At 35.1% G+C, this 22,730-nt stretch overlaps 1 protein-coding gene across 3 annotated transcripts in view; it reads left to right on the top strand.

Annotated features, from left to right (window-relative positions):
* FMN2 (formin 2) overlaps positions 1-22,730 on the top strand; it is a 151,506-nt gene that overhangs the window by 23,764 nt on the left and 105,012 nt on the right. For 2 of the 3 annotated variants that reach the window (XM_021392687.1, XM_021392689.1), the window contains exons 4-7: positions 5,386-5,533; positions 7,947-8,014; positions 18,124-18,156; positions 21,419-22,730. In XM_021392687.1, coding sequence (XP_021248362.1) covers positions 5,386-5,533; positions 7,947-8,014; positions 18,124-18,156; positions 21,419-22,730 — 1,561 coding nt within the window. The remainder of the gene's footprint in view (positions 1-5,385; positions 5,534-7,946; positions 8,015-18,123; positions 18,157-21,418) is intronic. The other variant, XM_021392688.1, reaches the window with a different exon arrangement.

Genomic DNA, 22,730 nt, shown 5'->3' with positions numbered 1-22,730 from the left:
TGGTATGTTATTAAATAATCTTACTTACATAGTACAGATCTTAATCTTTTCAGCATGTTACCTCATTATATAATCCTATTAGAGCTCAACGTAAGGTTGAGCTGGCTAAACAGTTCATCTTTGGCAAGAATGTATCCCAGGCAATTTCTGCAGACATTAGTATAATCACAACTTTCAAAAGAGGTCTTATTCCCCTACTTAGCTACTCAATTAATGATATATCACAGGAGGTAGAAGATGGCTGTATTTGGGCAGTCATCAGTAAATTCTATATAATAAATAAATTTGCATTAGAATTGAAACTGTTTGGACACCCATAAAAGCTGACATTCTCTTATCAAAGCAAGGCAACTATATTCAATTTCATCGTTATTAAGAAACTTTGACTGTACTTGGCACTTGTCTGCATTTTATCCAGTAGTTGAAATTGCTAGATTAGATATCTAGTTCTTCATTTTGACTTCTTATTCCATACTTTCTGGTTCATACTTTACAGTCTTAAGCTATGGGCATTATTTTTCCCTTGGTAGCTGTTTTATGCTTCTTTTTTTCTGACAAACTTTCTAAGTAGTTTTGTGTTTTGCTTCTGAACACAAAAAAAAATGTATCTATGAATACATTATGAAAATAGATACATTGTATCTATGAATACAAGTGAAAAACACTTTTAAGTAAACAAAGAAAAGTTGTGGCATAGAACAGAGAAGACAGTTTGTTAATCTGCAACTTAATCTTTGTTTGTCATGTAGTTACCATGGTAGTTGAGTTTGGCTAAATTGAACTCCTCATAACTCCTCTTCCTTTTCTGCTGCCCAATCATACTTTGTGACACTTTTGCTGTTTGTGGTAAACAACTCTGAGTGTTCCTAAGAGTAGGAACATGAAAACAGTTGGATGTTCACTGATCTGAAGTATTATGCTGCTTCCTTTTCTAAATTTTAGTTGCATATTTTTTAATAATTGTTACTCTTGGCCTTTGTGCATTTTTTCATGTAATTTCAAGAGGAAGTTTTTAAAGTGGTAATAATCACATTTTCAAATGGAAATGAGGTGAAAGGGATTTTCTGATTAAACAGCTTCCTCTGGAAAATTCATGTTTTTCAGAATCAGACTAATTGCAGAACTGTATTAGAGTAGGTGAAACAAACACATGCTAAAGCATCTCCTTGCAACTTGATTACAAGTTCCTGAGAAAGTGAAAGTATACAGGGCCAGGTGATCTAAGTAACAGCTGATAAGCTAGTGCTCTTGGGATGTCATCTTCCATGTGGAAGTTTGAGTCTCATGTGTAAGGAGACTAGATCTTCAGGTTCTCGTATTTCATTGTGAGAGAATCAGTTAAATGCACAAGTTCAATCTTTCAAGCTATATTAAATCCAGACAATTATTGTGTAACAGGAAGACCAAGACAGTAACTCTGGAATTAAATAAGAATTGATGTTGAAATCCAAAACTGACTTTTTTTTTTTTTCCCATGGTAGCCCGCGCCAGAGATATTTACTCTCTTGACCTTTCTTATCCCCTGGACACAAGACTGAAATATTAACAAAATTTGATGCCATCAAGTTTGTTCTGTTTTGCTGAAGAGGATAAAATCTTGTCTAAATTATCAATGGAAAGAAGTGTTTCATGACTTGTGGAGCTTGGGAGGTATTTTTTAAGTGTGTTGTTGAGGCACCTTGGTTTTCTAAAAAGAAGCAAATCAGTTGGATGACTAAAGTGCTTAGTCACCAATTTAGTTCATGGGAATAGAATGCTACATCAGCCATATAGTACAGTATTCTCACTGACTTGCTGATTTTCAGCCTTGCAAGGCATTTGTGTTCACTAATACAGCCAAAGGTAGTAGAACCTGAGAGCTGTATTTAATACTCCACTTTCTTGGCAGTAGTTAGATGAAGCTTTGCTACAGAACCTCTCATCAAAAAGTAAACCACTTTTCCTTTTCTTGATGGTATTGATTCCTTTATTTTAAGAGCTGCTTAAAATAAAGCAGTCTCCTGCTGATAAGAGCATTCTGAGGTGGATCGGCTCTAATTTCTCAAACTAAAACCTTGCTTGTCCAATTAACTATTTACATGCAGTGGGAAAAGGCAGTTGTATACTCAGTATATTAGAATGGTTAAACTTTCTGAATGGGAATATTTCCCATCCATCTGCAGTGAAGAAGGTAGTGCTGTCTGAAGTACAAACATTTGCATACAATGTGGAACAAGCAAGCTCCTTGGAGCTCTTACCTTAGAAAACTCTTTCTGAGCTATGGGAAGAGGCAGTTTGCCTCACTCATGTGCCAATGCTCTGCAGCTTTAAGAACCAGTGGAAAGTGCTGTGTAAGGATGTGTGAAAACCAGAATTCTCTACTTGACATAACATTTAGTGCACTGGACTCAGGGAGCTTTAAGCTCTCAATGTCTGTCCAGAATTGAGTCAAAATAAATAAGACTGGAATCACTCAGTAGAAGGATTATTTGTTTTATCCAAAAGCAGTGCTTTATACTCTTTAATAGTGGAGACTGCGCAAGACAAAGTGGAAATTCTAGATGTATTCAATGCTTGATCACGGTAAGAGAATGAATTTGCTGTGCTTCTAATGATAGGTAGGAAACATGGTCTTTGAAGTGGAAATATTACAGAAGTAGTTGTTAGATGTAGAAGTCAGTAGTTTCATGTATCTCAACAGTATATTTATTAATGGTAAAAGAAAACATGGATACTTTATTTGGATTTTTTGTTGTTGTTTATTTTGCTTGAATAGTACTTCAGCACCATAGGACTGACTGCATATAGCCTTTATCAAAATAAGACAGGGGAGATGTAGGTTAGATATTAGGAGGAAGTTTTTCACTCAGAGGGTGGTGACGCACTGGAACAGGTTGCCCGGGGGGGTTGTGGATGTGGATGTGTTCAAGGCCAGGCTGGATGTGGCTCTGGGCAGCCTGGTCTGGTGGTTGGTGACCCTGCACACAGTAGGGGGGGCTGAAACTAGATCTTTAAGGTCCTTTTCAACCCGGGTCATTCTATGATCATGCAAATTTGTAGCATTATCAGTTTTGGAAAAGAAAAAATGTGATGTGTTAGTATATTAACTGCAAAGGAGCTAAAGACTAAAGGCAAAGAGATTTTGGACAGTATCTTGAGTGATTAAGAATTAGGAAGTTCAAATGATTTGTCTCTTGAAGGGTGTGGAAGTAAAGATAGGATAAATCTTTTCCCATTTTCAGTGCAGCATGTAGAATATCAACTTGGGAAGTTTTTCAAACTACCTTTCTGTGAAAAGGAATTTTCATACCTGAAATTCTGTTTTAAGTTTGCAAGTAATCAGGTGGTGTTAAATATCTTGCTTATATGTTGAACATTGATGCCTTTCGATTATAACCAGTCATTTTTACAAATTGTCATATGTCTCTGTAAATATCTATTACATTACAGATCTCTTCCCTCGTCCTTCTTTGTGTCAAATACAAAATAAAATATTCCAAAACAAGCAAAACAACAACAAATAAAAAATTCTTCTACAGTAACCAAGGTTTAGGAGTATAGGATGGAGTTGTGCGATGTCTTAACTTCTCATAATTTATATGCTTTAAATTATATTAGCAGGAACACAGGTACTTCATATTTTGTTACTCTGATAATATATTCTAATTGCATAATAATTCTGAGATATATTGTGATTTTTTTTAAAAAAAATTCCAGTAGACTAATCATGCTTCAAAGCTTATTTGTTGAAAGGTTATGCTATATCTTTCTAGATACTGAAATATCATGTCTGGGAATAGTTTGTCTTCCATTTATATTATGTCAACATAATCTACAATCTATTGCCATTTTCTGTTTTTTTTCTCTATAACCCTACATATAATCCCAGTGAAAACTGACTGTGATTACCCAGCTAATCCTCTGCAAAAGTTGTTCTTTTCCTTGTTCCTTGGATTGTGTAAGGTTTCCAAGTCTAAGCAATACAATGGGCGACAATATTTTGTTCTGGTTTGTTTCAGAAATATTTTCCTCTGTTTTTGAGATTTGGATGGCGCAGAAAAAAAGATAAATAGCAATATTTAGCACCATTTCCTTTTCTTTATAAAGTATCTACAGGTATCCCTCTCTCTCTTTCTCCCTTTTACTCCCGTGTTATTGAAATTTAGGCTGATGCCTGGAAATGTTTATCTTCTAAAAAGCAAAAATTTGCATTAATTGGATAAATGGAAAGTACCAAGTTACTGAAAGAATTGCATTAACCATGCCTGTTTGGATAGCAAGTGAGAAAAGGATAGCCATTAATGCTATCTTCCTTTAAAAGTCTAAGTAAAGAATTTGATGTAATTTCATATAAAGATTTTCATTATTGCATAAAGATTTTTATTTTTACCTTTATTTTCACCTTTATTCAAAGTCTGTTTGTGTCTAGATTATTATAATGTTTTTCATGCTGGAAAGATCTAATAAGCTTCTTTCCACTATATTTGCAGCAGATTTTTTCCTTTATAACCTGCATTTGCCTGTTTTAATTAAGTTGTTTGGAATAAAGTTGTACCTTAAAGTTTTTATCTTATCACAACTTATTTTTAAAGAAATAAAAGCTTAGTCACATGGAGTAGAAATTATCCCAAAAAGTTAAATGAGTTTTGTTCTTCCCCTGTGTCTGTCTTCAATACTTTTTTTTTCTTTTACATAGATTCTAAACAAGTTTAATATTGAAAATGAAATATGCAGGAAAACATTACCAATATTGGACTAAGAGAAGAGTGCAAAAGAGGGATCATAAATGTGATCTTTGCATCTGACACCAGATGATTTAGAACACTTTAATTTGCTTTTTTCTTCTAAAAACGAACTCACCTTTTTATCTGTCTCTCTATGAATACAGAAATTTTAATGTTAAAAACAGATTAGCCGAGGTGTAAAGAATAATTAGTTCAGTTTATTCTGAAAGGATCCTAAGAATACTCGGTGGCCTTTTCTGGTCTGCGGATATGATGTAAAGTATATATATGGATTGAAGTATTTTTTCCTTTCTGAACTGTAAACTAGCCCTATTTAAAGTAGTATAGTCATTCTGGACAGAAACTTCTATCTCTCTAAGAAAAGGTGTTGGAGTTCCTTGCACACTCTAGAAATGCTGAACTGTATTCTAGCCTCTTTTTGTGCTGTAGATAAGATTGGTTTTTATATTGTTAATAATGTTATTTCAATATCAGAACATTCAGTTCTTTCAATATAGGTTTATGCTAAGTCTTTGCACAAGATGGAGAGTATAAAAAAGAAAGCTGCCTTGATATAGGGATGGATAATAAACTCTGTGTTGGAAACAAAGACTTTGATATTTTGATATTGTTTTTATATATGAATTTCTCAATCTTTCTTTTTTTTTTTTAATGACCACAGCAAGACCAGCTTTATACTTGGGCTGCAGTTAGCCAGCCCACACATTCATCAGATTACATCGAAGGAAGCTTTCCAAGGAGAATTCCATCTGTGTGGCCCCCACCCAAACCTCCAGATGAAGAACAAAGACTTAAAATTCCAGAAGCAGGTATACTTCTTGGATGCAGACAAGATGTATATATATGGCACTGGGGGGAACTGCTGCCTTTTAGAATCCAAGTTGCAAAGTTAAGATATTAATTTCTAACAGATCTGATTTAGAAGATCTTGGATTAAAATCAGAAATACTGTTAGCTAGCATGAATCTAATAAAAAATATTTAACAAAAAATGTACATTTGCTGGTGATCAAGATGTGCACCTGGCATCTGCTGACTAATAGGTTTTACCAGGTGTTGTAACCTTTGTTCTTTTCCAGTTAATATTTACTCAAAGCTATGAAATATTGGCTCTTTTTTCTTAAAAATACAGAAAAGTTCAGAAGGCCTCTGGTGATAGACTGTAAGTTATCAGAGTGGTATGAGTTACTCCGTTGTAGATTCAGCAGTTCTCTGTTGACACAAAGGTAGGGAAAACATATCTGAAAAATAAATTTGAGATCTTGTTTAAAAGTCAACTTATCTTAAAATTCATGGGATTACTCTACCAGTCTAATTTAGAAATTTTCTGCGTAGTCATTGAAAGATTTGTTTTAGTTGAGAGTTGAATAAAATTAAAAACCCTTACCAAGAAGTTTAAAAGAGAATTTCAAACCTGTTTTCTGTTAATAGTGTTGATGGGTGAATGCCACAGGTTATCAGAGGTTTAGTGTTGCATTAATATGCAATGGCTCTCAGTGCTTCCTGGCTGCATTCATCTCCATGATCTCCATGGAGAGACATTTGGTATTCTCGAACTTTCAATTTCCTACCATTCCTTTCTTTTTACTCAATTTGAAGAATTAAGTCATTATTTCAACAGATCTCTTTATATTTCTTGTAGCATTTGGGTGGAGTTAATTTCAGATTTCCCTTTCTTTGATACCACTTCTTTTGGAACAAGAGCAAAGTACTCCTTGCAAGGACATCATTTGTTATGGCAAAACTTTTTTTTACCGGTGTCACTTATTCCAGCGCTCACAAACAAAATAAGCCGTGCCAACAAAAATGCAGTGCTACTATATAATTCTTTTTATGCAGTGTCTTTTACCAAAGCAACTCTATTACTGGTCAAGGAAACATTAATGCATGCATCTTACTGATGCAGTTCAGGGTGTGGGATGATCCAGTACTGGATTATTACAATAGTCCAGTTTTTCTTGATGATCTATTTACTATTTTATTTTGTATTCAATAAGAATGCTGACATATGAGGTAACTGAATTCCTTGCCATGTACTTTGGTTTGTCTTTCTTGGAGACTTAGCTGATGGATATGCAATCAGAGTGACTAATCTTGAAAAACAAAGGAAGGAATATTTCATTCATTATTTTACTTTGAGATTTTAGCATGGCAGAGGCTAGTGCAAGTAAACGAGTCTAATGTTTCTAACACCTAGATGAACAATGATTTAAAAATATTTTGAAATATAGAATTTTACTATTTTTATTAATTTGATAGTCTTTCAACTATATAGATAGACTTCTAAATATGTTCATTTTATACACTGTTTCTATCCAGTGTTGTTCTATTTAATTATTCCTACTATATTTATATAATGTGTATAGTATTTGTCTATCCTTATCTCAGTCACTGCCCTCTTAAATACTGCAAAAAAATTTAAGCAATTAGAATTAGAGATAAAAAGGAAAATTGTGTATTGCTACCATTTCTAAATGGAGTATAAATAGTTATCGATTTACTTTCTGTGTTGACTTACTGAAATGTTATCTGTTGATGTAAATTTGCCATGTGATGAATGGAAGGAAAAGGAGAAAATAGATGTTCTCTGAATAAAACTCAGGTAAATTAATAATTTTTTTGTTTGATTATGTACTTGCTGCGTGGAAGAACATGGAGGTGAGTGATACTGCACGTGAATCCGGAAATATTCACACCTTTTTTGTGATGTGTGACTGAATTACTGTTTGTATACATGGCCTTTCATATGGGCCCTGGACAGCCTGACCTAGTGGGTGGCAACCCTCACTGCTGCAGGACAACTGAACTGGAATATCTTTGAGGTCTCTATCAACCCAAGCTTTTCTGTGATTTTATGAAATACTTCTTAATGAGGCAGGATGCAAAGAATAATCATGGGAATTACTGTTTAACCTTTGGTGACATGTAGATAACAAAGCTGTAAGTAACTATTTTTCTTTAAATGACAAATTTTGACAATCAAAATAGAGTTTTTGAAGTTCTATGTATTATATTTTTAAGATGATACCATTTAATGTTGAATTTTAACAAATACATAGGACACTGAGTTCAGGCTAGCTTTTAATTAACTTTAAATGTATAATTAGGAAAGTAGGACGGTAATGTTTTCTTAATTATCCTCTTTTCATTAAATCCTTAATATGTATTTTGAACAATCAATGAAATACAACTGTGTTTATCTATATCTATGTTTTTTTTTCAGATTCAGAGTTGAAGTCTACTGTGCTAGAAGCAGAAAAACAGCACATAGATGATGTTCATCAGGTACAGGTAAGATCCTGATCCAAGCATTCTAACTAGCATTCTATAAAAAGGCTTGGAAAGTAGTACTTTGGACATGTATGCAATAGTTCTTGTCTTGTGTAATGAATTTTCAAAATGTAAATATTTAAGTGTTTTCTTTTCAATCTAAATTTTTATTTCAAAATCCTCATATGCTCCATTGTGTATCTAGGGACAGAGATTAAATGTTCCTGCCTGCTTTTAGTGATTATTGTCAAATTATTGTTCACTTTGCTCTGAAGTAATGCTTTGTTCCAGAGATCTAATGGTATCACTTAGAAATAGTGATAGAAACTCTGGTAATATCAGTTTATCTACAGAAGTTTGTGTGACTAGCAGTGGCACAGATTTTTTTTTTCATAGAGTGTTAGATCTGATCTATCTTCTCTCCTCAACCACAGCCCTTTCTTGTATATTAATGGCTGTGTTTTCTAAAAATAATCATTGAGTTTATTTTTGAGGTAGAAAGCAAGTAATATCTAATAAAATACATTCTATTCTTTGTTAGACTTGCCGATTTAATCCAGATTCAAGCAGGGATTTTATGAGCATGGATGGGGAGAGGTGCCTTACCTGTATGGTTTAGCCTTACCAAACATTTGAAGAGTACTTCTAGTCGATAACCTAAATTCTCCTCTCTCCATAATTAAGAACATTTAAAGACCAAAGCTCATGAGTTATATCACAAAAATATTCTATGCTGCAGTATCTTAAGCTTAAATTATATTTGTGCCATGCATTTTTATTCTACATCAGTCACTTATGTTGTCTGATTACTTCATTCCATTTGCTAGTGTTAGAGATTTCCATCCCTTTTGTCCACTGTTCACTTCTTATAGCAGTAATGTGAACTTCTTCCATTCTGTACAATTATTCATCAATGAATAACACCAATAAGCACTTTGTATGCATGATTACCTCATTGACAAGTGTTCTCAGGTTCTTGCCGTACTGTTCTTCTCTCTGGTTTACATTGAAGATCAGAGTGGAAGAACCTTAATATTAGAAAATGTGCATGGGTGAAATGAAAGCATTTCTGTACTGACCCAAACAGTTAATATGTATGCATGTTGAATATTCTTTTATATATAAAACTTTACAGAGCAAGATGGTAAAACTAACTTCTTCCATCAGGTTTGGAGATAAATCCTGTACTATTGTCAATTCATTCTTGTTATAGTTTGTACTTTTTGTTTAATGTGATGTAACACTATGAAATGTTTCTTCTTGAGCTCTATCATTTCATTCTTTACTTAGTTTGTAAGTTTTTTTTTGAAGAAAGCAAGTGTTGGCTCCTGTTATCCAAGTAGGTGATAACGAAGAAGGGGAGACCTAGCACAAAATTTGAAACTGATCAACTATGTTTACTCTCAAATTTCCTCCCTACCCTAACCCTTCTTTTACAAAGAATTTTCCATATTGTGTAAAAGTAATTTGATGTGGTTGATATGACTTAGAAACAAATGCAAACGTACCATGGTGATAATTTATCTTGCTTATAATAAATCCATTAATTAAATTCACTGCAAAAGGCTTCTAAAGTAAAAGCATGTGTCACCTTGCCACCCCCTTCCCCCCTGCCCTTTACTCCCTTCCCACATTCTCCACTTTCTTGCCATTCTAAGGTGTTTTTATTAATATATCTTGAATGTTTCCTTCCTTCTATGATTTTAGACACAACCTTGTATTTTTTGGCTTAATTTCCTAAAGTTTTAAGACTGCTCTTGTTCAGTCAAAAACAGCTAATTTACAAAAATCACAATTTAAAAAAGAGGTTGTAGGAAAACAATTGTTTTTAGTGCAGGATTTGTTGAGCAGAGGGGAAAACAAGATAAACTGGCAGCCATTTCAAATCTTAGTTTTGAACTGCCAAAGAGCAACAGTGTCTGCACGGTCTTCTCAGAGCAAACAGAGAAATCTTTGTTAGATGGAATTCCTTTAGTGAAGAAGAGGAAAAACTGAATGTTCTCATTTAGAAACTTGAGCTTCAAACCTGATGTTTAAATTTGGCAGCTGTACTTTTATGCAAGAGCCAAGTTGTTCTCTCTTTTGCAGTCCTGATCTTTCATGGTAACATTGTAATTTTCCCTACATTTTAACTCAGTTTTCGTTTGCTTTATTTTATCTATTTGATAGAGTTGTAAGAGACAGGAAATAAAAACCTTGTAATTGTTAAACAATTATGTAAATCTAAGCTTTAGTAGTGGGACATCACAGAAACAAAAGCATACTGTTTGACAGTCACCTAAATTTCTTGTTCTTTTACACATCTTATTATCAAAGCATTTTATATTTCCTTTTTTTTTCCTTCTTCATCTGTGATAAGTGCCTACTCAGCAGAAATTTAGAAAGAAAGCCCTGAGTACGTGTACTTGAAGGTCAGAATTCCAATGTAATGAATTACATCCTATTGAAGATGTCTGGTCTCCTGTCTCAGATCTGATTTCTAGCATTTTGGTTATATTACGGATTGCATTGAGTATTTAAACTGCGTTTACAGTGGGAAAAATTGCCAACCAAAAAAACCTTATCCTTCTAGCATTTCAAGTTCAGTTGTTCGCTTTTGTCTGGTTCACCTAATTTCTACCAACAAATAATCCCTCAACCAAAATTTTATGCCTTCTTGAAATGCCATGTACTTCAACTAGTAGTAACAACCAGACAACATTTTTGCAGATCTTAGGCACTAAAAATAGATTTATGGTGCATGATCTGTTGGTGCACTTTCCAACAATATCATAGGGAAACAATTCTAGCTTTAAAAATGTTAAATTGCAAGATACACTTTACCGTGTTCAATATACTTTTGACTTTGAAAACATTATAACTCTGACTCTTGGACCATCCACTTACAATATTTCTAACTACTACTACACTTTGATGACAATCCCTCTCTATGCCTTTCAGGGGGAGTTTTTTTCTTACTCTAGTCTTTAAGTACAAATTGTTTTAATTCCTTTTGCTAATAACTTAGCGACTGCTGGGATGTTCTGGTTCTGACACTTATGAATATTAGAAAAAGGGCTGTGATACACTTTAAGATAAATATATAATCAGTCTATTTAAAAAATATGAAAATATTGGCTGGATTGGGACTTAGCTTTCATTACTCTAAAATGTCACAGCTTAACTTTGTCTTGGAGGCATGAATGCAACTCAAATCTCATGACAGAAAATTTAGAAAGATAACTCTTAGAAATAGTGGTGAGGCAAAAAAGATTTGTCTGAAATGGGGAAGTGATTCTACAACAGCAAATAAAATAGGGATTTCTTTTTTAAGATATGGAGTTTTATTTCTGTATAACAAAGCACTCATCTTTGCAAAGTTGCTATGGACAAGACTGGTTAATAACTGGTCAGTAGGAACTGGAGAAAAAAATGTTTTTTATGCTTACAAGGGACAAGTTCCCATGTTGTGGCTTTTTTAAAATGTAGCTTAAATTTGCATGTTCTTTCTTGAGAACAAAAATAGGTATTTTCAGAAGATGCAGTTGTCTTATTGAGAAGAGTATGAATGAAGTAAACTTCTAAGAAGTTTACTATATGAATGGAATGATAATGAAATCTACTCATTGCGTTTTACAAAGTAAATACTATAATTAGTGATCTTTGTCCTCACAAATAGATATTTTGTTTTAAGAATGTCAATTTAAACTTCCTACGACTTCATGCTAGCGTATCCCAATCACAGAAAACAAAAAGTTAAAAAAAAAAAATTGAGTTTTTTTAAAATCTAATCTTTCCCAACATCATCTAAGTTTGCAGTTCTGGGGTGCAGCAATTTATTCTAATTTTACATTCAGTATGTAATGCTACAATTTAGGGTAGCTTCACTTAAAGCAAGTAAGCAAATGTAGGTGTACTGTGTTTTCTTGTTAGCCTTAAGAATAAATTATGCTTTATCAAAAATGTACAGAAAGAAAACAATTTTTATTTATTTATTTTTTTTTGTGGCACAAGAGATGATAGAAATCTGGTAAATAATTCATTTATGGAGTCATAGGAACTGTGCAAGAGCTGAACATTGCTTGGGCAGTAAGAGACTCTAATCTTTGTCAAACCTAACTCCCAGACATGATAAGCACAAATCAGGTGCACTTGGTCCTTAAATGTTTGTGAAACACAGTTTTTATGCAGAAGTTTCCAATTTTATTGAGATCTTTTTTTCTTAATGTTAGATCTTATTCTTAGCTTAAACATGCTCCAATGGTTTGGTTTCTTCTATATCAAGCCTAATGAGTGCTAAGATTTTTTTTTCTATAACACTAGTAGATAAACAGACTAAACTTTTTTTAATATGAAATTATTGACTGAGCATGACTGTTCTATTCTCCAAGCTGAGACTCCAATATAGTTTGAAGTGAAGGTGTCAGTTCTTGTCTCTTCTTCCTCCTATGTAACCTGTAGCCAAGCTTTGTGCTTAAAGCACTGGATTCTGCTAGTGTCAGAAAGGCTCTGAAGGAAAGATGAGATCACAAGTAGAAATAGTAGAACTGAGGGAAGAACTACGTAAACTGAGCGCCTGAAAGGCAGCATGAAGAAGTTGGCCTCCTCCGCCACTAGATGGCAGTTAAGTATTTTTGAAGGAGCGTGCAACGCACTGGTAAATCAGTGGAGTCGTTAAAATACTCTCAGGTGCCAACACATTTATTGGTCTGAAAGTGGTGGCTTTCTGGCAGTTAAGAAGCTAGCCTGTAAAGGGTATTCACATCTACTGTATTTAAATTTGGCCAAGGTTTAAGTAACTGGAGCATCTCCCAAGGCTAAGAGGACTATATCCTAAAAATAACAAAAATCATGAAATATTGAATGTTCAGAACACTCTGTGCTGTCATTGTTAAGATGCTTTTTTCTGTTATTGTTGGTTATTAATCCAGGATTGTAAACCCATTTGACTGGTATAATCTACAAGACCACTAGAAAGTAGATAACAACTGTTATCCTGAATCTTTTCTGAACCTTTTTTATTTATTTCTGATGTTGGAAAGAAATAAACAAAAGGCATCTCTTTTTATTGGTTATTAAATATTCATGGAATACAAATCACTGGCTCTGTATTTGAATAAACAGAATCTAATATATCAAGCCTCTGTGGTAGGAAAAAAGCAACTGATTCTCAGAATAAGTATTAATATTTTGAATCATATCCAGACTTCACAATTCTGGGATAGGCTTCCACTGTTTCACTTGAAGCCACTATTTACTTCTTTAAAAAGAACAAAAACATTGGTATTTGGGAAGAGATACTAGCACATCTTTGCACTCTTCTGCCTGATCCTAGCAAGACTGAAAGTAGTTTTGTTCTCATCTATGTTCTTAATGTTCATTACAAAATGTTTTACCCATATACTCATTTAAATTTGAAAGGCGTTTTATTGTTTTTCCTCCTTAATACTTGGCAAGCTACCTCAATTAAAGCTATGAAATAATATAAAGATCATAGAGTATTTTAGGGCTGAATAGACATAAGGAGGTCATTTTGTTCAATCTCTGTCCCACCAACACTTTTCCCAAAGCAAGGCTAGCATAGATGTTTGGCCTCATTTCTTAGGACTTTGCTCATCTCCAGGGATGGATCTGTGATAGTTGCTGGTATGTGCTTCCTGCTTTGCCAAGTCAGTGCTAGAATGATGAAGACGTTCTGTATCATTACTTGCTACATTTCTGATGTGACATCTTACAGCAGGTTAAGAGTTTAAAATTATTTGTGGTCCAAGGAACTTAGATTTATTTTAAGTTACTCCTAGTTCTCTTATGAATGTTGATTAAAGTAATTCTCAAGAAACTTCTGGATAAGTTCAGGTGTTTCATCAATTTCTACGAAACAGACTTTTATGACAATATAGCAGAACAGAATATAAATTTTGCTTAATGACCGTTCTCCATTTCCTTTTTGGTTATGACTTATACGTGGGGGGGGNGGGGGGGGTGAACCAGACAGAATTCTTTGTCATTTTATATTCAACTTCTTTGAAAAGTAGCACCAACCTTGAAGTTCCAGGAAAAATAATGCCTGAGCTGTGTGGTTGCAAATTCTGTGCAACTGACGTTGATCAAGATTTACCGACTTTCCTTACTTCTGTCACAAACAAGGATAGAAAGGCTGATTTATTTTAAGTGGAATTTTGTGGTGGAACTTAAAATCCTTGGCTAAAATGTGTGAGAGTTTCTCATTCTTTCTCAAAATATAAATGACTGAAAGGGATAGGGCTTGTTTAGGAAGAGTTACCTTTTGTATGCCTGTGTGTGACTCTTAGCACTGGTATGTTTTTCTCTGTTGCTTGCTCTTTTATAGACTTATAAAATACTAGCAGAGCATTGTCATTTCTGAGTGAGCAGCGGATGAATAGAAATGCTTGACAGGCATAAAGTTATATAGAAAATACAGATTTTTACATACATATTTTTTTCATTTTTGAGGATATGTTGATTGTTATATTCAAAACCCAAAATTACAGATAAACTCGTGTACTCCCAAATGTTAAATTACTTGCTTTGTTTCAAATACTTACCTTACTCTAAAGACAGATTTTTTTCTAATATCCATCATACCAAAAAATTTTTACTTAAACTCTTAAAACATAATTAAATCATTTGAGATGACCTTTGTGATTTATTTAATATTCTCATCTGAAATGGTAAACTTTTTTTTTTTAATAGATCTTTCCAACTTTAAAGAGTTAAAGAAGCTGACTGGCTTCCAGCCCTTACTTTCAGCATATTCATTGATATATTTGTGAAGACTCTGATTCCATCTCAACAATCTTTTTCTTTAGTGAGAAGCAGGCTCATGTTTCAGGGCAGTGAAGAATATTCATCCCTTTCTATGAAGAATTATTCTTGCTGAGGGTATTTTTTTTTTTTTTTTTGCTGCCAATTCTCTGTTTGAAGCCTGAAACAAAAGCAATATATTAGTCTCCCATTTTGTGGTCTGGCTGAGCTTTTGTATAAGAAAGGTCACGCGCTGTGTAGAAGCATCAGACTCTAGGCATTTGCGTATCAGGATGTGGTAAACTTAACCTGTAAAATCATTATCTTGTTTTTCCTCCAGTACTGGACCATAAGGGTAAGGAATTAAAGACATTGGAGGAGTCACAAATTCAAGTTATATTAACATTCAAATTTGGGCAATAGAATCATCACTTTTTATTTCTATTATAAAAAAGTACTATAGCTCCTGTAAATAAAGAATATAGAAATAACAGAATGAGGTAGAATAAACAGCAGCACCTACCCAGGGTGCTGAACCATCTACAGATTAAATTTAAAAAAAAGCCTAGTCCAGACAAGTTCAGCTTCTTTCTATAGCATGCCAATTTAGTAATGTTCAAGGTATGCCAGATTTAATTACGTTTTAACACAGTGAAATAATTGGTTTTCTTGGCTTTGATATATAGAAAAGCTTTTAGACTCATAGTGAAAATAGCGTGGAAAATCACTTCCTTTCTTCTACCACTTTTCTTGCTTTTTTGTCAATGTGTGTCAAATCCACAACAGTTTCTATCCCTACTTTTAAGGAAGTCCTTGACTCTTAAGGCACCTGCTGCTTATTGGATTGATAGCATAGATGCCTAGGTTTCAGTTCTCTCTTCAGCTGTTGAAAGATCTGAGTGCAACTAGTTCTGTTATAGCAGTCTCTGTGATAAACAGCAGAACATCTAAAGAGACAGCAGAGATGGACACAATAAAATTATATTAAAAATAATAAAGACAGACCTCTGTTTTCTTTAGTTTTTCTCTAAACCCGTTCTGTTATGTACCTATTTGTCACTGGTGAGTGACAGAATACTTAAACCATTTTCTGGAATAAATGAAGCTAGATGGAGTATGCTCTTTCAAAGTTATTTGCGCAGACCTGAAGTAGTATAGAAGACAGTAATTACACTTGACCACTGTGGTCAGTGGTTCTGTAGAATTTTATCTTATTTTGTCTCTAGTCAGCAAAAACTCTTGAGGCTCCCATTGTAGTGGAGCTTAGGGATAATCTACAGTCACATTTCAACTTAGCTAAGAGCCTTACAACTTCATAGAGAGAGACCTCTGCAAGTTTTCAACCTTTCATGCATCTTCAGTTTACTGACTAAAAATGGGAACAGGAAAGAAATGGATTCTTAACCTCCAAAGTGTGCTTAGCCCAGGGATAAGGCATTCAGAAAACTGTTTGGGAATGGATGCTTCAGGAAATTGCATCTGGAAAAAAACTACTTTCTTACCTCTAGCTTTGGAAGCTGGCATTCGTAATGAACACGTCTTTGGTTGCAGGTCCGTTTTCTCTGCCAAACCTATATTTGCTTATTTAACTATTTGAATTACGATAATTACTGATTTTTGTATTTCTGTAATTTGTTATTTAAGTGTTTGTTTGTTAATTTTGCTATCTGTAATAGGATATGCTAACTTTTCAACTGACTATAGACTTGTCCTAGATCATCAGCTTAGGAAGAGATAAAGAGCCCCAGTGCCAACTCAGCATAGGTTGCTGTAATCCAATGGTTGCAGTGTGTCACTTGTGTCTCTGTGTGGGAGATTAGCTCACATCCACCAAATAGAATTAATCACTTCAGGCAGGGCAGAGCACTACACTTAACTTTCTAGAGCTTGCTTGTTCAGTGCTATTTGGGGGCGTAAGCATCATATTTCTTTGTGGTTGTAGGAAAAAAACATGGAATATAGCTTAAACTAATGTGAAAACTTACACCCTTTGTCCCCATATGCACAACTTCAGTACAGTAAAATCTTCTCAAAAGAGATATGGTCTACTAGTCTGAGGAAGAAACTAGTATTCAATACCGATTCTTCTCCTTCGGTGGTTCTCCCTGAAGCCATTGGCATATTTGCCAGCTATTGATTCAATTTCTGTAATTGTAAAACTAAAACGTTGCAGTGAGATTTGAGGATTAAGTGAAACATGAGAATCAGTTAGATGCGTGCTGTGTTGTTTTGAATGCAAGTGACCATCAATACTTCTCTTTTGACATTAGCTGTAGCACTGAGAATTTCTGTTAGTGTTATGTCTCCTTAAGGTTGATTGGAAAGAATATCCTTCCATACAACTGGATGCTGTTAGTACCATGTGCTGACATACTGGGAGACTTTAAGAGATCTTTGGTTTTTCCATCTTAGTCCTGCTTATGTATGTGCTTCTATTTGAAGAGCATGGATGCAATCAGGTAGCAACACAGTTAGTACTTTCAGGGAAACAAAAGGAGAAAAAAATAAAAAGGGGAAGGAGTGGGGAAAAAAGTATAATACTGTCATCAAAATTTGAATTCCACACAGAGGAAATATCATGACTCTGTGCAACAAACTGCTGAAAATGATCAAAGTAATGATGCGACTTTTGGGTTCGTAATACTGTAAGACTTTATCTTCTAAAACTAAATTGTCTTTATTTTTCAAATATTCCAAAACTGCCATTAAGGACTTCCATTCAGTTTATTTTCAGAAGAGAAAGGCACATTATGTCTGTTCATAAAACATGTAAGTGAATGCAATACATAGAATCATAGAATTAGCTAGGTTAGGACTAAATCTATATATAGACAATAAATATAGTCTCCAATACAAATAGGAGATTTTTAGAAATACATTTAGCCTATTGCTAAACTCTGCAGTTTTTTTCCCCTGCCTGGAAATTTTATTTCAAACATTCATCTGAGAAATCTGACTCATTAGAAGAGGTAGCTGTGATCTGAACTTCTAAATGTATGACAGTGGAGATGTTTTATCCACATAGATCGGCTTTTCTGCTGATGCATGTATGTGCAAACATGATGGGATTGGAATGAGTTGGCTGTAATGTACAGGCTGTTTGTAAGTGTGTAGATTCAAGTATACAAGCTTTTACACAGTGAGCAGTATCTGTTGGATACTGCATGCTCACAAGCCTATCAGTACAACACAGGCACAATTAGGGCAGCAGTCCCAGATTTAGCCAACACATTGCATATGGAATGTGTAGAACTTGTTTGAGGAATGCTGAGCGCCATTCTGTACTCATACACATGTGGATTTTTTTTTTTCCTGCTCGCAGCTTTCACACAATTCATCTGGATAAAGAAAGGCTTAAGCATCCACCTTTCTTTCTTTCTTTACAGAAAGAAGACTGTTCCACAGTACCTGGGTCCTGGGTAAGAACTCTAGGCAAGACAGAGTTCCCACATATTGCTTTTAAAACCCGTAGGTTTCTGCAGTGGAATTGTACTTTGGATTAAAAAATGAACTTTCTTTTATGATGTGCATTTTTTTAACATGATATTCGGGTTCTTATCAACAGCTTTTTACCGTCTTTTATATATATAAAAAAAATTCTCTCTTGCTTGTTCTTCTAATGAATGATCAAATTTTCAGTTCTGATCACTCATGGTTTTGTTTGTTTGTTTTGGCTTATTGTTTGTTTTGGTTTGGTTGGCCTGTTCTTTAAATTTCCTTTCTTATTAGTGGAAATGAGCTGTGTATTATGTTTCTCTGATAAAACTCAGGATTAAAAAAAAAAGAAAAGAATAAAAAAAAAAGAATAAAAAAGTCTTTCAAGAGGAAGATTTCAAACTTCCTGCTGTAGGAGAGGCAGAAATCTAATGAAACTAGTCTGAGGGCATCCTCTTTTTATCTAGAATAATTCCTGAGTCATATAAATATGGATTTTGTTCTGTTTTTGAACCAAATATGGAATCAATGCAGGATGTGGTTCTCTCAGCATTCATAGCAAAGTCTTCTATGTTCATAATATACGTCTTTTGTATTTCTATGTGAGAAACTGGATATAATTGTGATTCTTACATAACAATGTAACAGTAAGTGAATAAGATTGTTTGAAATAGTTTTTCTGCTGTCATTGAGACGTGGTACTAGGGCTTGAAGTCAAAAGTCACTTTAGTTCATCAAAACATTTTTGTTTCTTGTCTTCAATTACTTAATCATGCCTCTTGGCTGCCTTCTTAGGAAAAAAAAACCATAACAAACAAAAACACTTTTCTTGAAGAAACTTTCATGATCTACAGAGTAAATTCTCCTGTAAAACACTGATTTCTAGGTTTTTCCTGTAGTACCTATTGCATTTCAGGATTCGAGAATTATGTCTTGTGGAAAAATTTAATATAATCTGAATAAGTTAGTTTTTAATACAGTCAATTCTTCTGAGATCAGCCATTGTTAAGATAAATCTCTTCAGCACCATTTAATATTGTGTTTAATCCTGCTGGCTTCGGTGTTTTTATTTTTTTAATGACAAGAATAAATTTTCCAATTCAATTAGAATAGGAAAGCTGTATCTGTTGCATAACTGTAGGTAGGTAGTTCTTTCAGTTTTAAAATTGGATCTTAAGAGAGTTACAGTCTGAGGAAACTGATTTTTTTCCTCAACAACTGTGTGGCCTTAGTAATCCTAGCGGTACACTTCCTCTGATAGCGTTGTCTTTTAAAGAATTTATAGGTCTTGATACTGTGTTTGCAGGTGACTGGTAGGGGGGAAAGGAGGAGATGAAACACAGAGATAATAGAATATTCATCTTTTTCCTTTATAATGAAGTTCTTAACAAAACAGTTGCCGCTACAAACACTAAGCTATTAACAGAAATGGAGTGTATCTTGAGCACTCTGTAAAGGAAGTATCTTTAACCTTTTTTTTCCTTGTTATAATATTGTTTGTTAATATGTCTATGTTAATTCCTTCACTATTCATCAAAAATCTTTATGTTCTCTGATTTTATATTTCTATTCAAAGTTTGGTTGGGAGAACAAGTTGAAATACGTGACTTTCAGATCAAACTGCAATTCCAGAATGTTCAGACAATGTAGAAGACTTAGTTTTGATAAAGTAGACTCAAAATCGCACTGTATTTGGTTTAAGTGTAGTAGCTGCTTCTTTTTAATTTTGTGATTGTTTTAGGACAACTGGAAAACTCTAAGATAAACATGAAATGGAAATCTTATGTTTAAAAGCAATTTTGTACAGAAACAATTTTGTAACTGTTAATAAACCTATATTTTATTAGTAGTCCCCAGCTGGAAGTTACAACTTCATTTTCCAGAAAGAAAATTGGCTTTTATATGTATGTCAAAGGATGAGATGAAAAACATCATCTTCCTGAAACAAATCAAGGGAATTAGTAAATCAGGTATTGTATGCTTATTTGTAGGCTTCTTTTCAAGACCTGTAAAATCCAAATATTTGAAAGATTCCCTGTGAAGTAAGCCTACAGTCTCATCCATGAAGTTTGCTTTCATGAAAGTGTAAAAAGGCACTGAACTGTTTAGCCATAAATATTTGCAAAACCTGTTGCATGACAAGCTTAATCTAAATGCTTGAAGTGCTGATGCTGGTGACTAATATCCCAAATTAAAAACAAATAACAAAGAATGCTAAAAAGTAAATGGATGTAACTAGGAAAAAAAAAATTATTAGAAAACTTTCTATTGTAACGTCACTTCTGTTCTATATACTGCTCAACATTCCTGAATAAGCACTAATGGCTGTTTTGTGACTGTTTCTTCTTTTAGTACCTTTTGATAAAGTACATACCCACTGCATTTAGTAGGTTTTTTCTGATATTTAGGAATATAAGGATTACTGTGCTATTTAAGGTTTATAGTTTCTCTACTCAATCTACTGAAGGCAGGATCAGATGTTTCAGAAAAAGAGATTAAAAATGTGAAAGCTGACAATCACAGAATAACCATTCCAGACAAGAAGCTTTTCTAACTTTACTCATTCACTGTTTGTCACTTGGCAGAAGAGATTCAAATTTTAGGTGGGAGGAGAGTTCTCTCCTAATTTCGTCTTCTTTCTTTCCCAAGCATCTGAATGGAAAGAAGCACTGTTACTCTCCATTTTGGGATTAGTTTCTTTCAAAAAGTAAACATTAAATATGTTCTGCATTCCTAATTTTTATTTTATCAGTAATGTGTATATATTGAAATCCAGCAGTAGGAAGTATTTGACTCTGTTATGTACAGTTTCATCCCTTTGAAGAAATGCTTAACATATTTCCAGATAACGAAGTGTTGCATTGCCCTTCACACCATGATAGGTGTGTATCAATGTGTACACATGCACTTAAAGCACTTGTATTCAATGGCTGATTGTTTTCTTGGTTAGAGTATGAGGGGAGAGAGATGTCTCTGGAATTTTGCTTTTGCCAACTGTAATCAGAGTCTGAAACATGCTCATGCTGATGAAGGTAGTTTCATACTGAAGCAAGTCATTTTCCTAAACTGTTTTCTTCCATTGTAAGATACATCTATTCAAAATGATATCTGTTTTTAAAGACTTGTCAAAACTGGCTTACCTCTGAAGTTCTGGAATACCAGCATTCTTTGTCAAATCTCTTTTATATTTAATAGCAACAAATGTTATCTTGTTTGTGTTTATTATATGTTCCTTTTCTCTTAAAGGATGATTTTGAAGTGAAATCTGAGGAGCGTGCCAGTGTCATCCAGAAGCTTGAGCAAACTATTGAGGATCTGAGGACCAAAATTGCAGAACTAGAGAAACAGTTCCCCACTACAGAAGTACAGACTACTGAGAGGGAGCAGGAAAATGAGCACATGCATACCGCCTGCAGGGAATTCAATAGTGTGACTCTTCAAACAAATGAAAAGGAGACTGTGCCCAGAACTGTGTCACAAGCAAGATCTGTACAAACATCACCAACAGAAGATTATTCAATACACACAATGCCTTCAGCCAACGCACTGCCACTGCCCCCTTCACCACTGCACTTGGAAAGCAGCAAAGCTGAAGAGCCATCTGAGAAATTGCCAGCTTTAGAATTACAGCCTACATTTTGTTCTGAAATCTCCTTAATTCTGTCACCGAAGTTAATCTCGGTGCCACTGGATGCAAGCCAATCAGTACAGACTGCTCCACAGTCACCTCTTCCAGGACCCAAAGCTAATTTGTCCCTTGCATTTGAAGGAGAGACTGAGTTTTCTGCTCCTCATCAATCAGTAGGTATTAGAAATGTGACTTGTAGTGAACATTCCCTTTCTTTACCCCCGGAGTCCACATGTAGCATTCCCTCATCACTATTGGCCACTGAACTTGCTGCTCCTGTACCTGGCGTGCATGGCTCTTCTGTCACTGCTCCCATGCCCGTGGCAGGAGTACCACCCCCGCCACCCCTTCCTGGCTCAGGACCCCCTCTGCCTTTTGCTGGCCCAGCAATGCCACACCTGGACCACTCTTTGCCTGGTGTAATGATAGCACCCCAACAGCTGCTGCCGCCACCACCACCACCTCCTCCTCCTTTGCCAAGTGGGGAGATACCAGTGTTGCCTCCAACTCCCTCTCTCCCATGTACTGGAGTTCCACCACCACCTCTGCCACCGCCTCTACCAGGAGCAGGTGTCCCACTCCCTCCTTCTGGCTGGGGCATCCCACCCCCTCCACCACCACCACCTTTACCTGCAGCTGGTATCCCTCCCCCACCTCCTCCTCTGCCTGGCCTGGGAATGCCACCTCCACACACAGCACCACCCCTATCTGGAGTGGGAGTGCCACCACTTCCTCCACCTCTGCCTGGAGGGGCCATCTCACCATTTCCTCCTCTGCCACCACCCTTGCCTGGTGCAGGTGCCCCTTTACCACAACCACCTCCTCCTCTACCTGGTGCAGGAGTCCCTCCTCCTCCGCCTCCTCTCCCTGGTATGGGAGTCCCTCCTCCGCCACCTCCGCCGCCTCCTCTGCCTGGTGCGGGAGTGCCAC

The sequence above is a fragment of the Numida meleagris genome, chromosome 3 (assembly GCF_002078875.1).
Source record: "Numida meleagris isolate 19003 breed g44 Domestic line chromosome 3, NumMel1.0, whole genome shotgun sequence".
Taxonomy (NCBI): domain Eukaryota; kingdom Metazoa; phylum Chordata; class Aves; order Galliformes; family Numididae; genus Numida; species Numida meleagris.
This window is presented reverse-complemented; position numbering and strand designations above follow the sequence as displayed.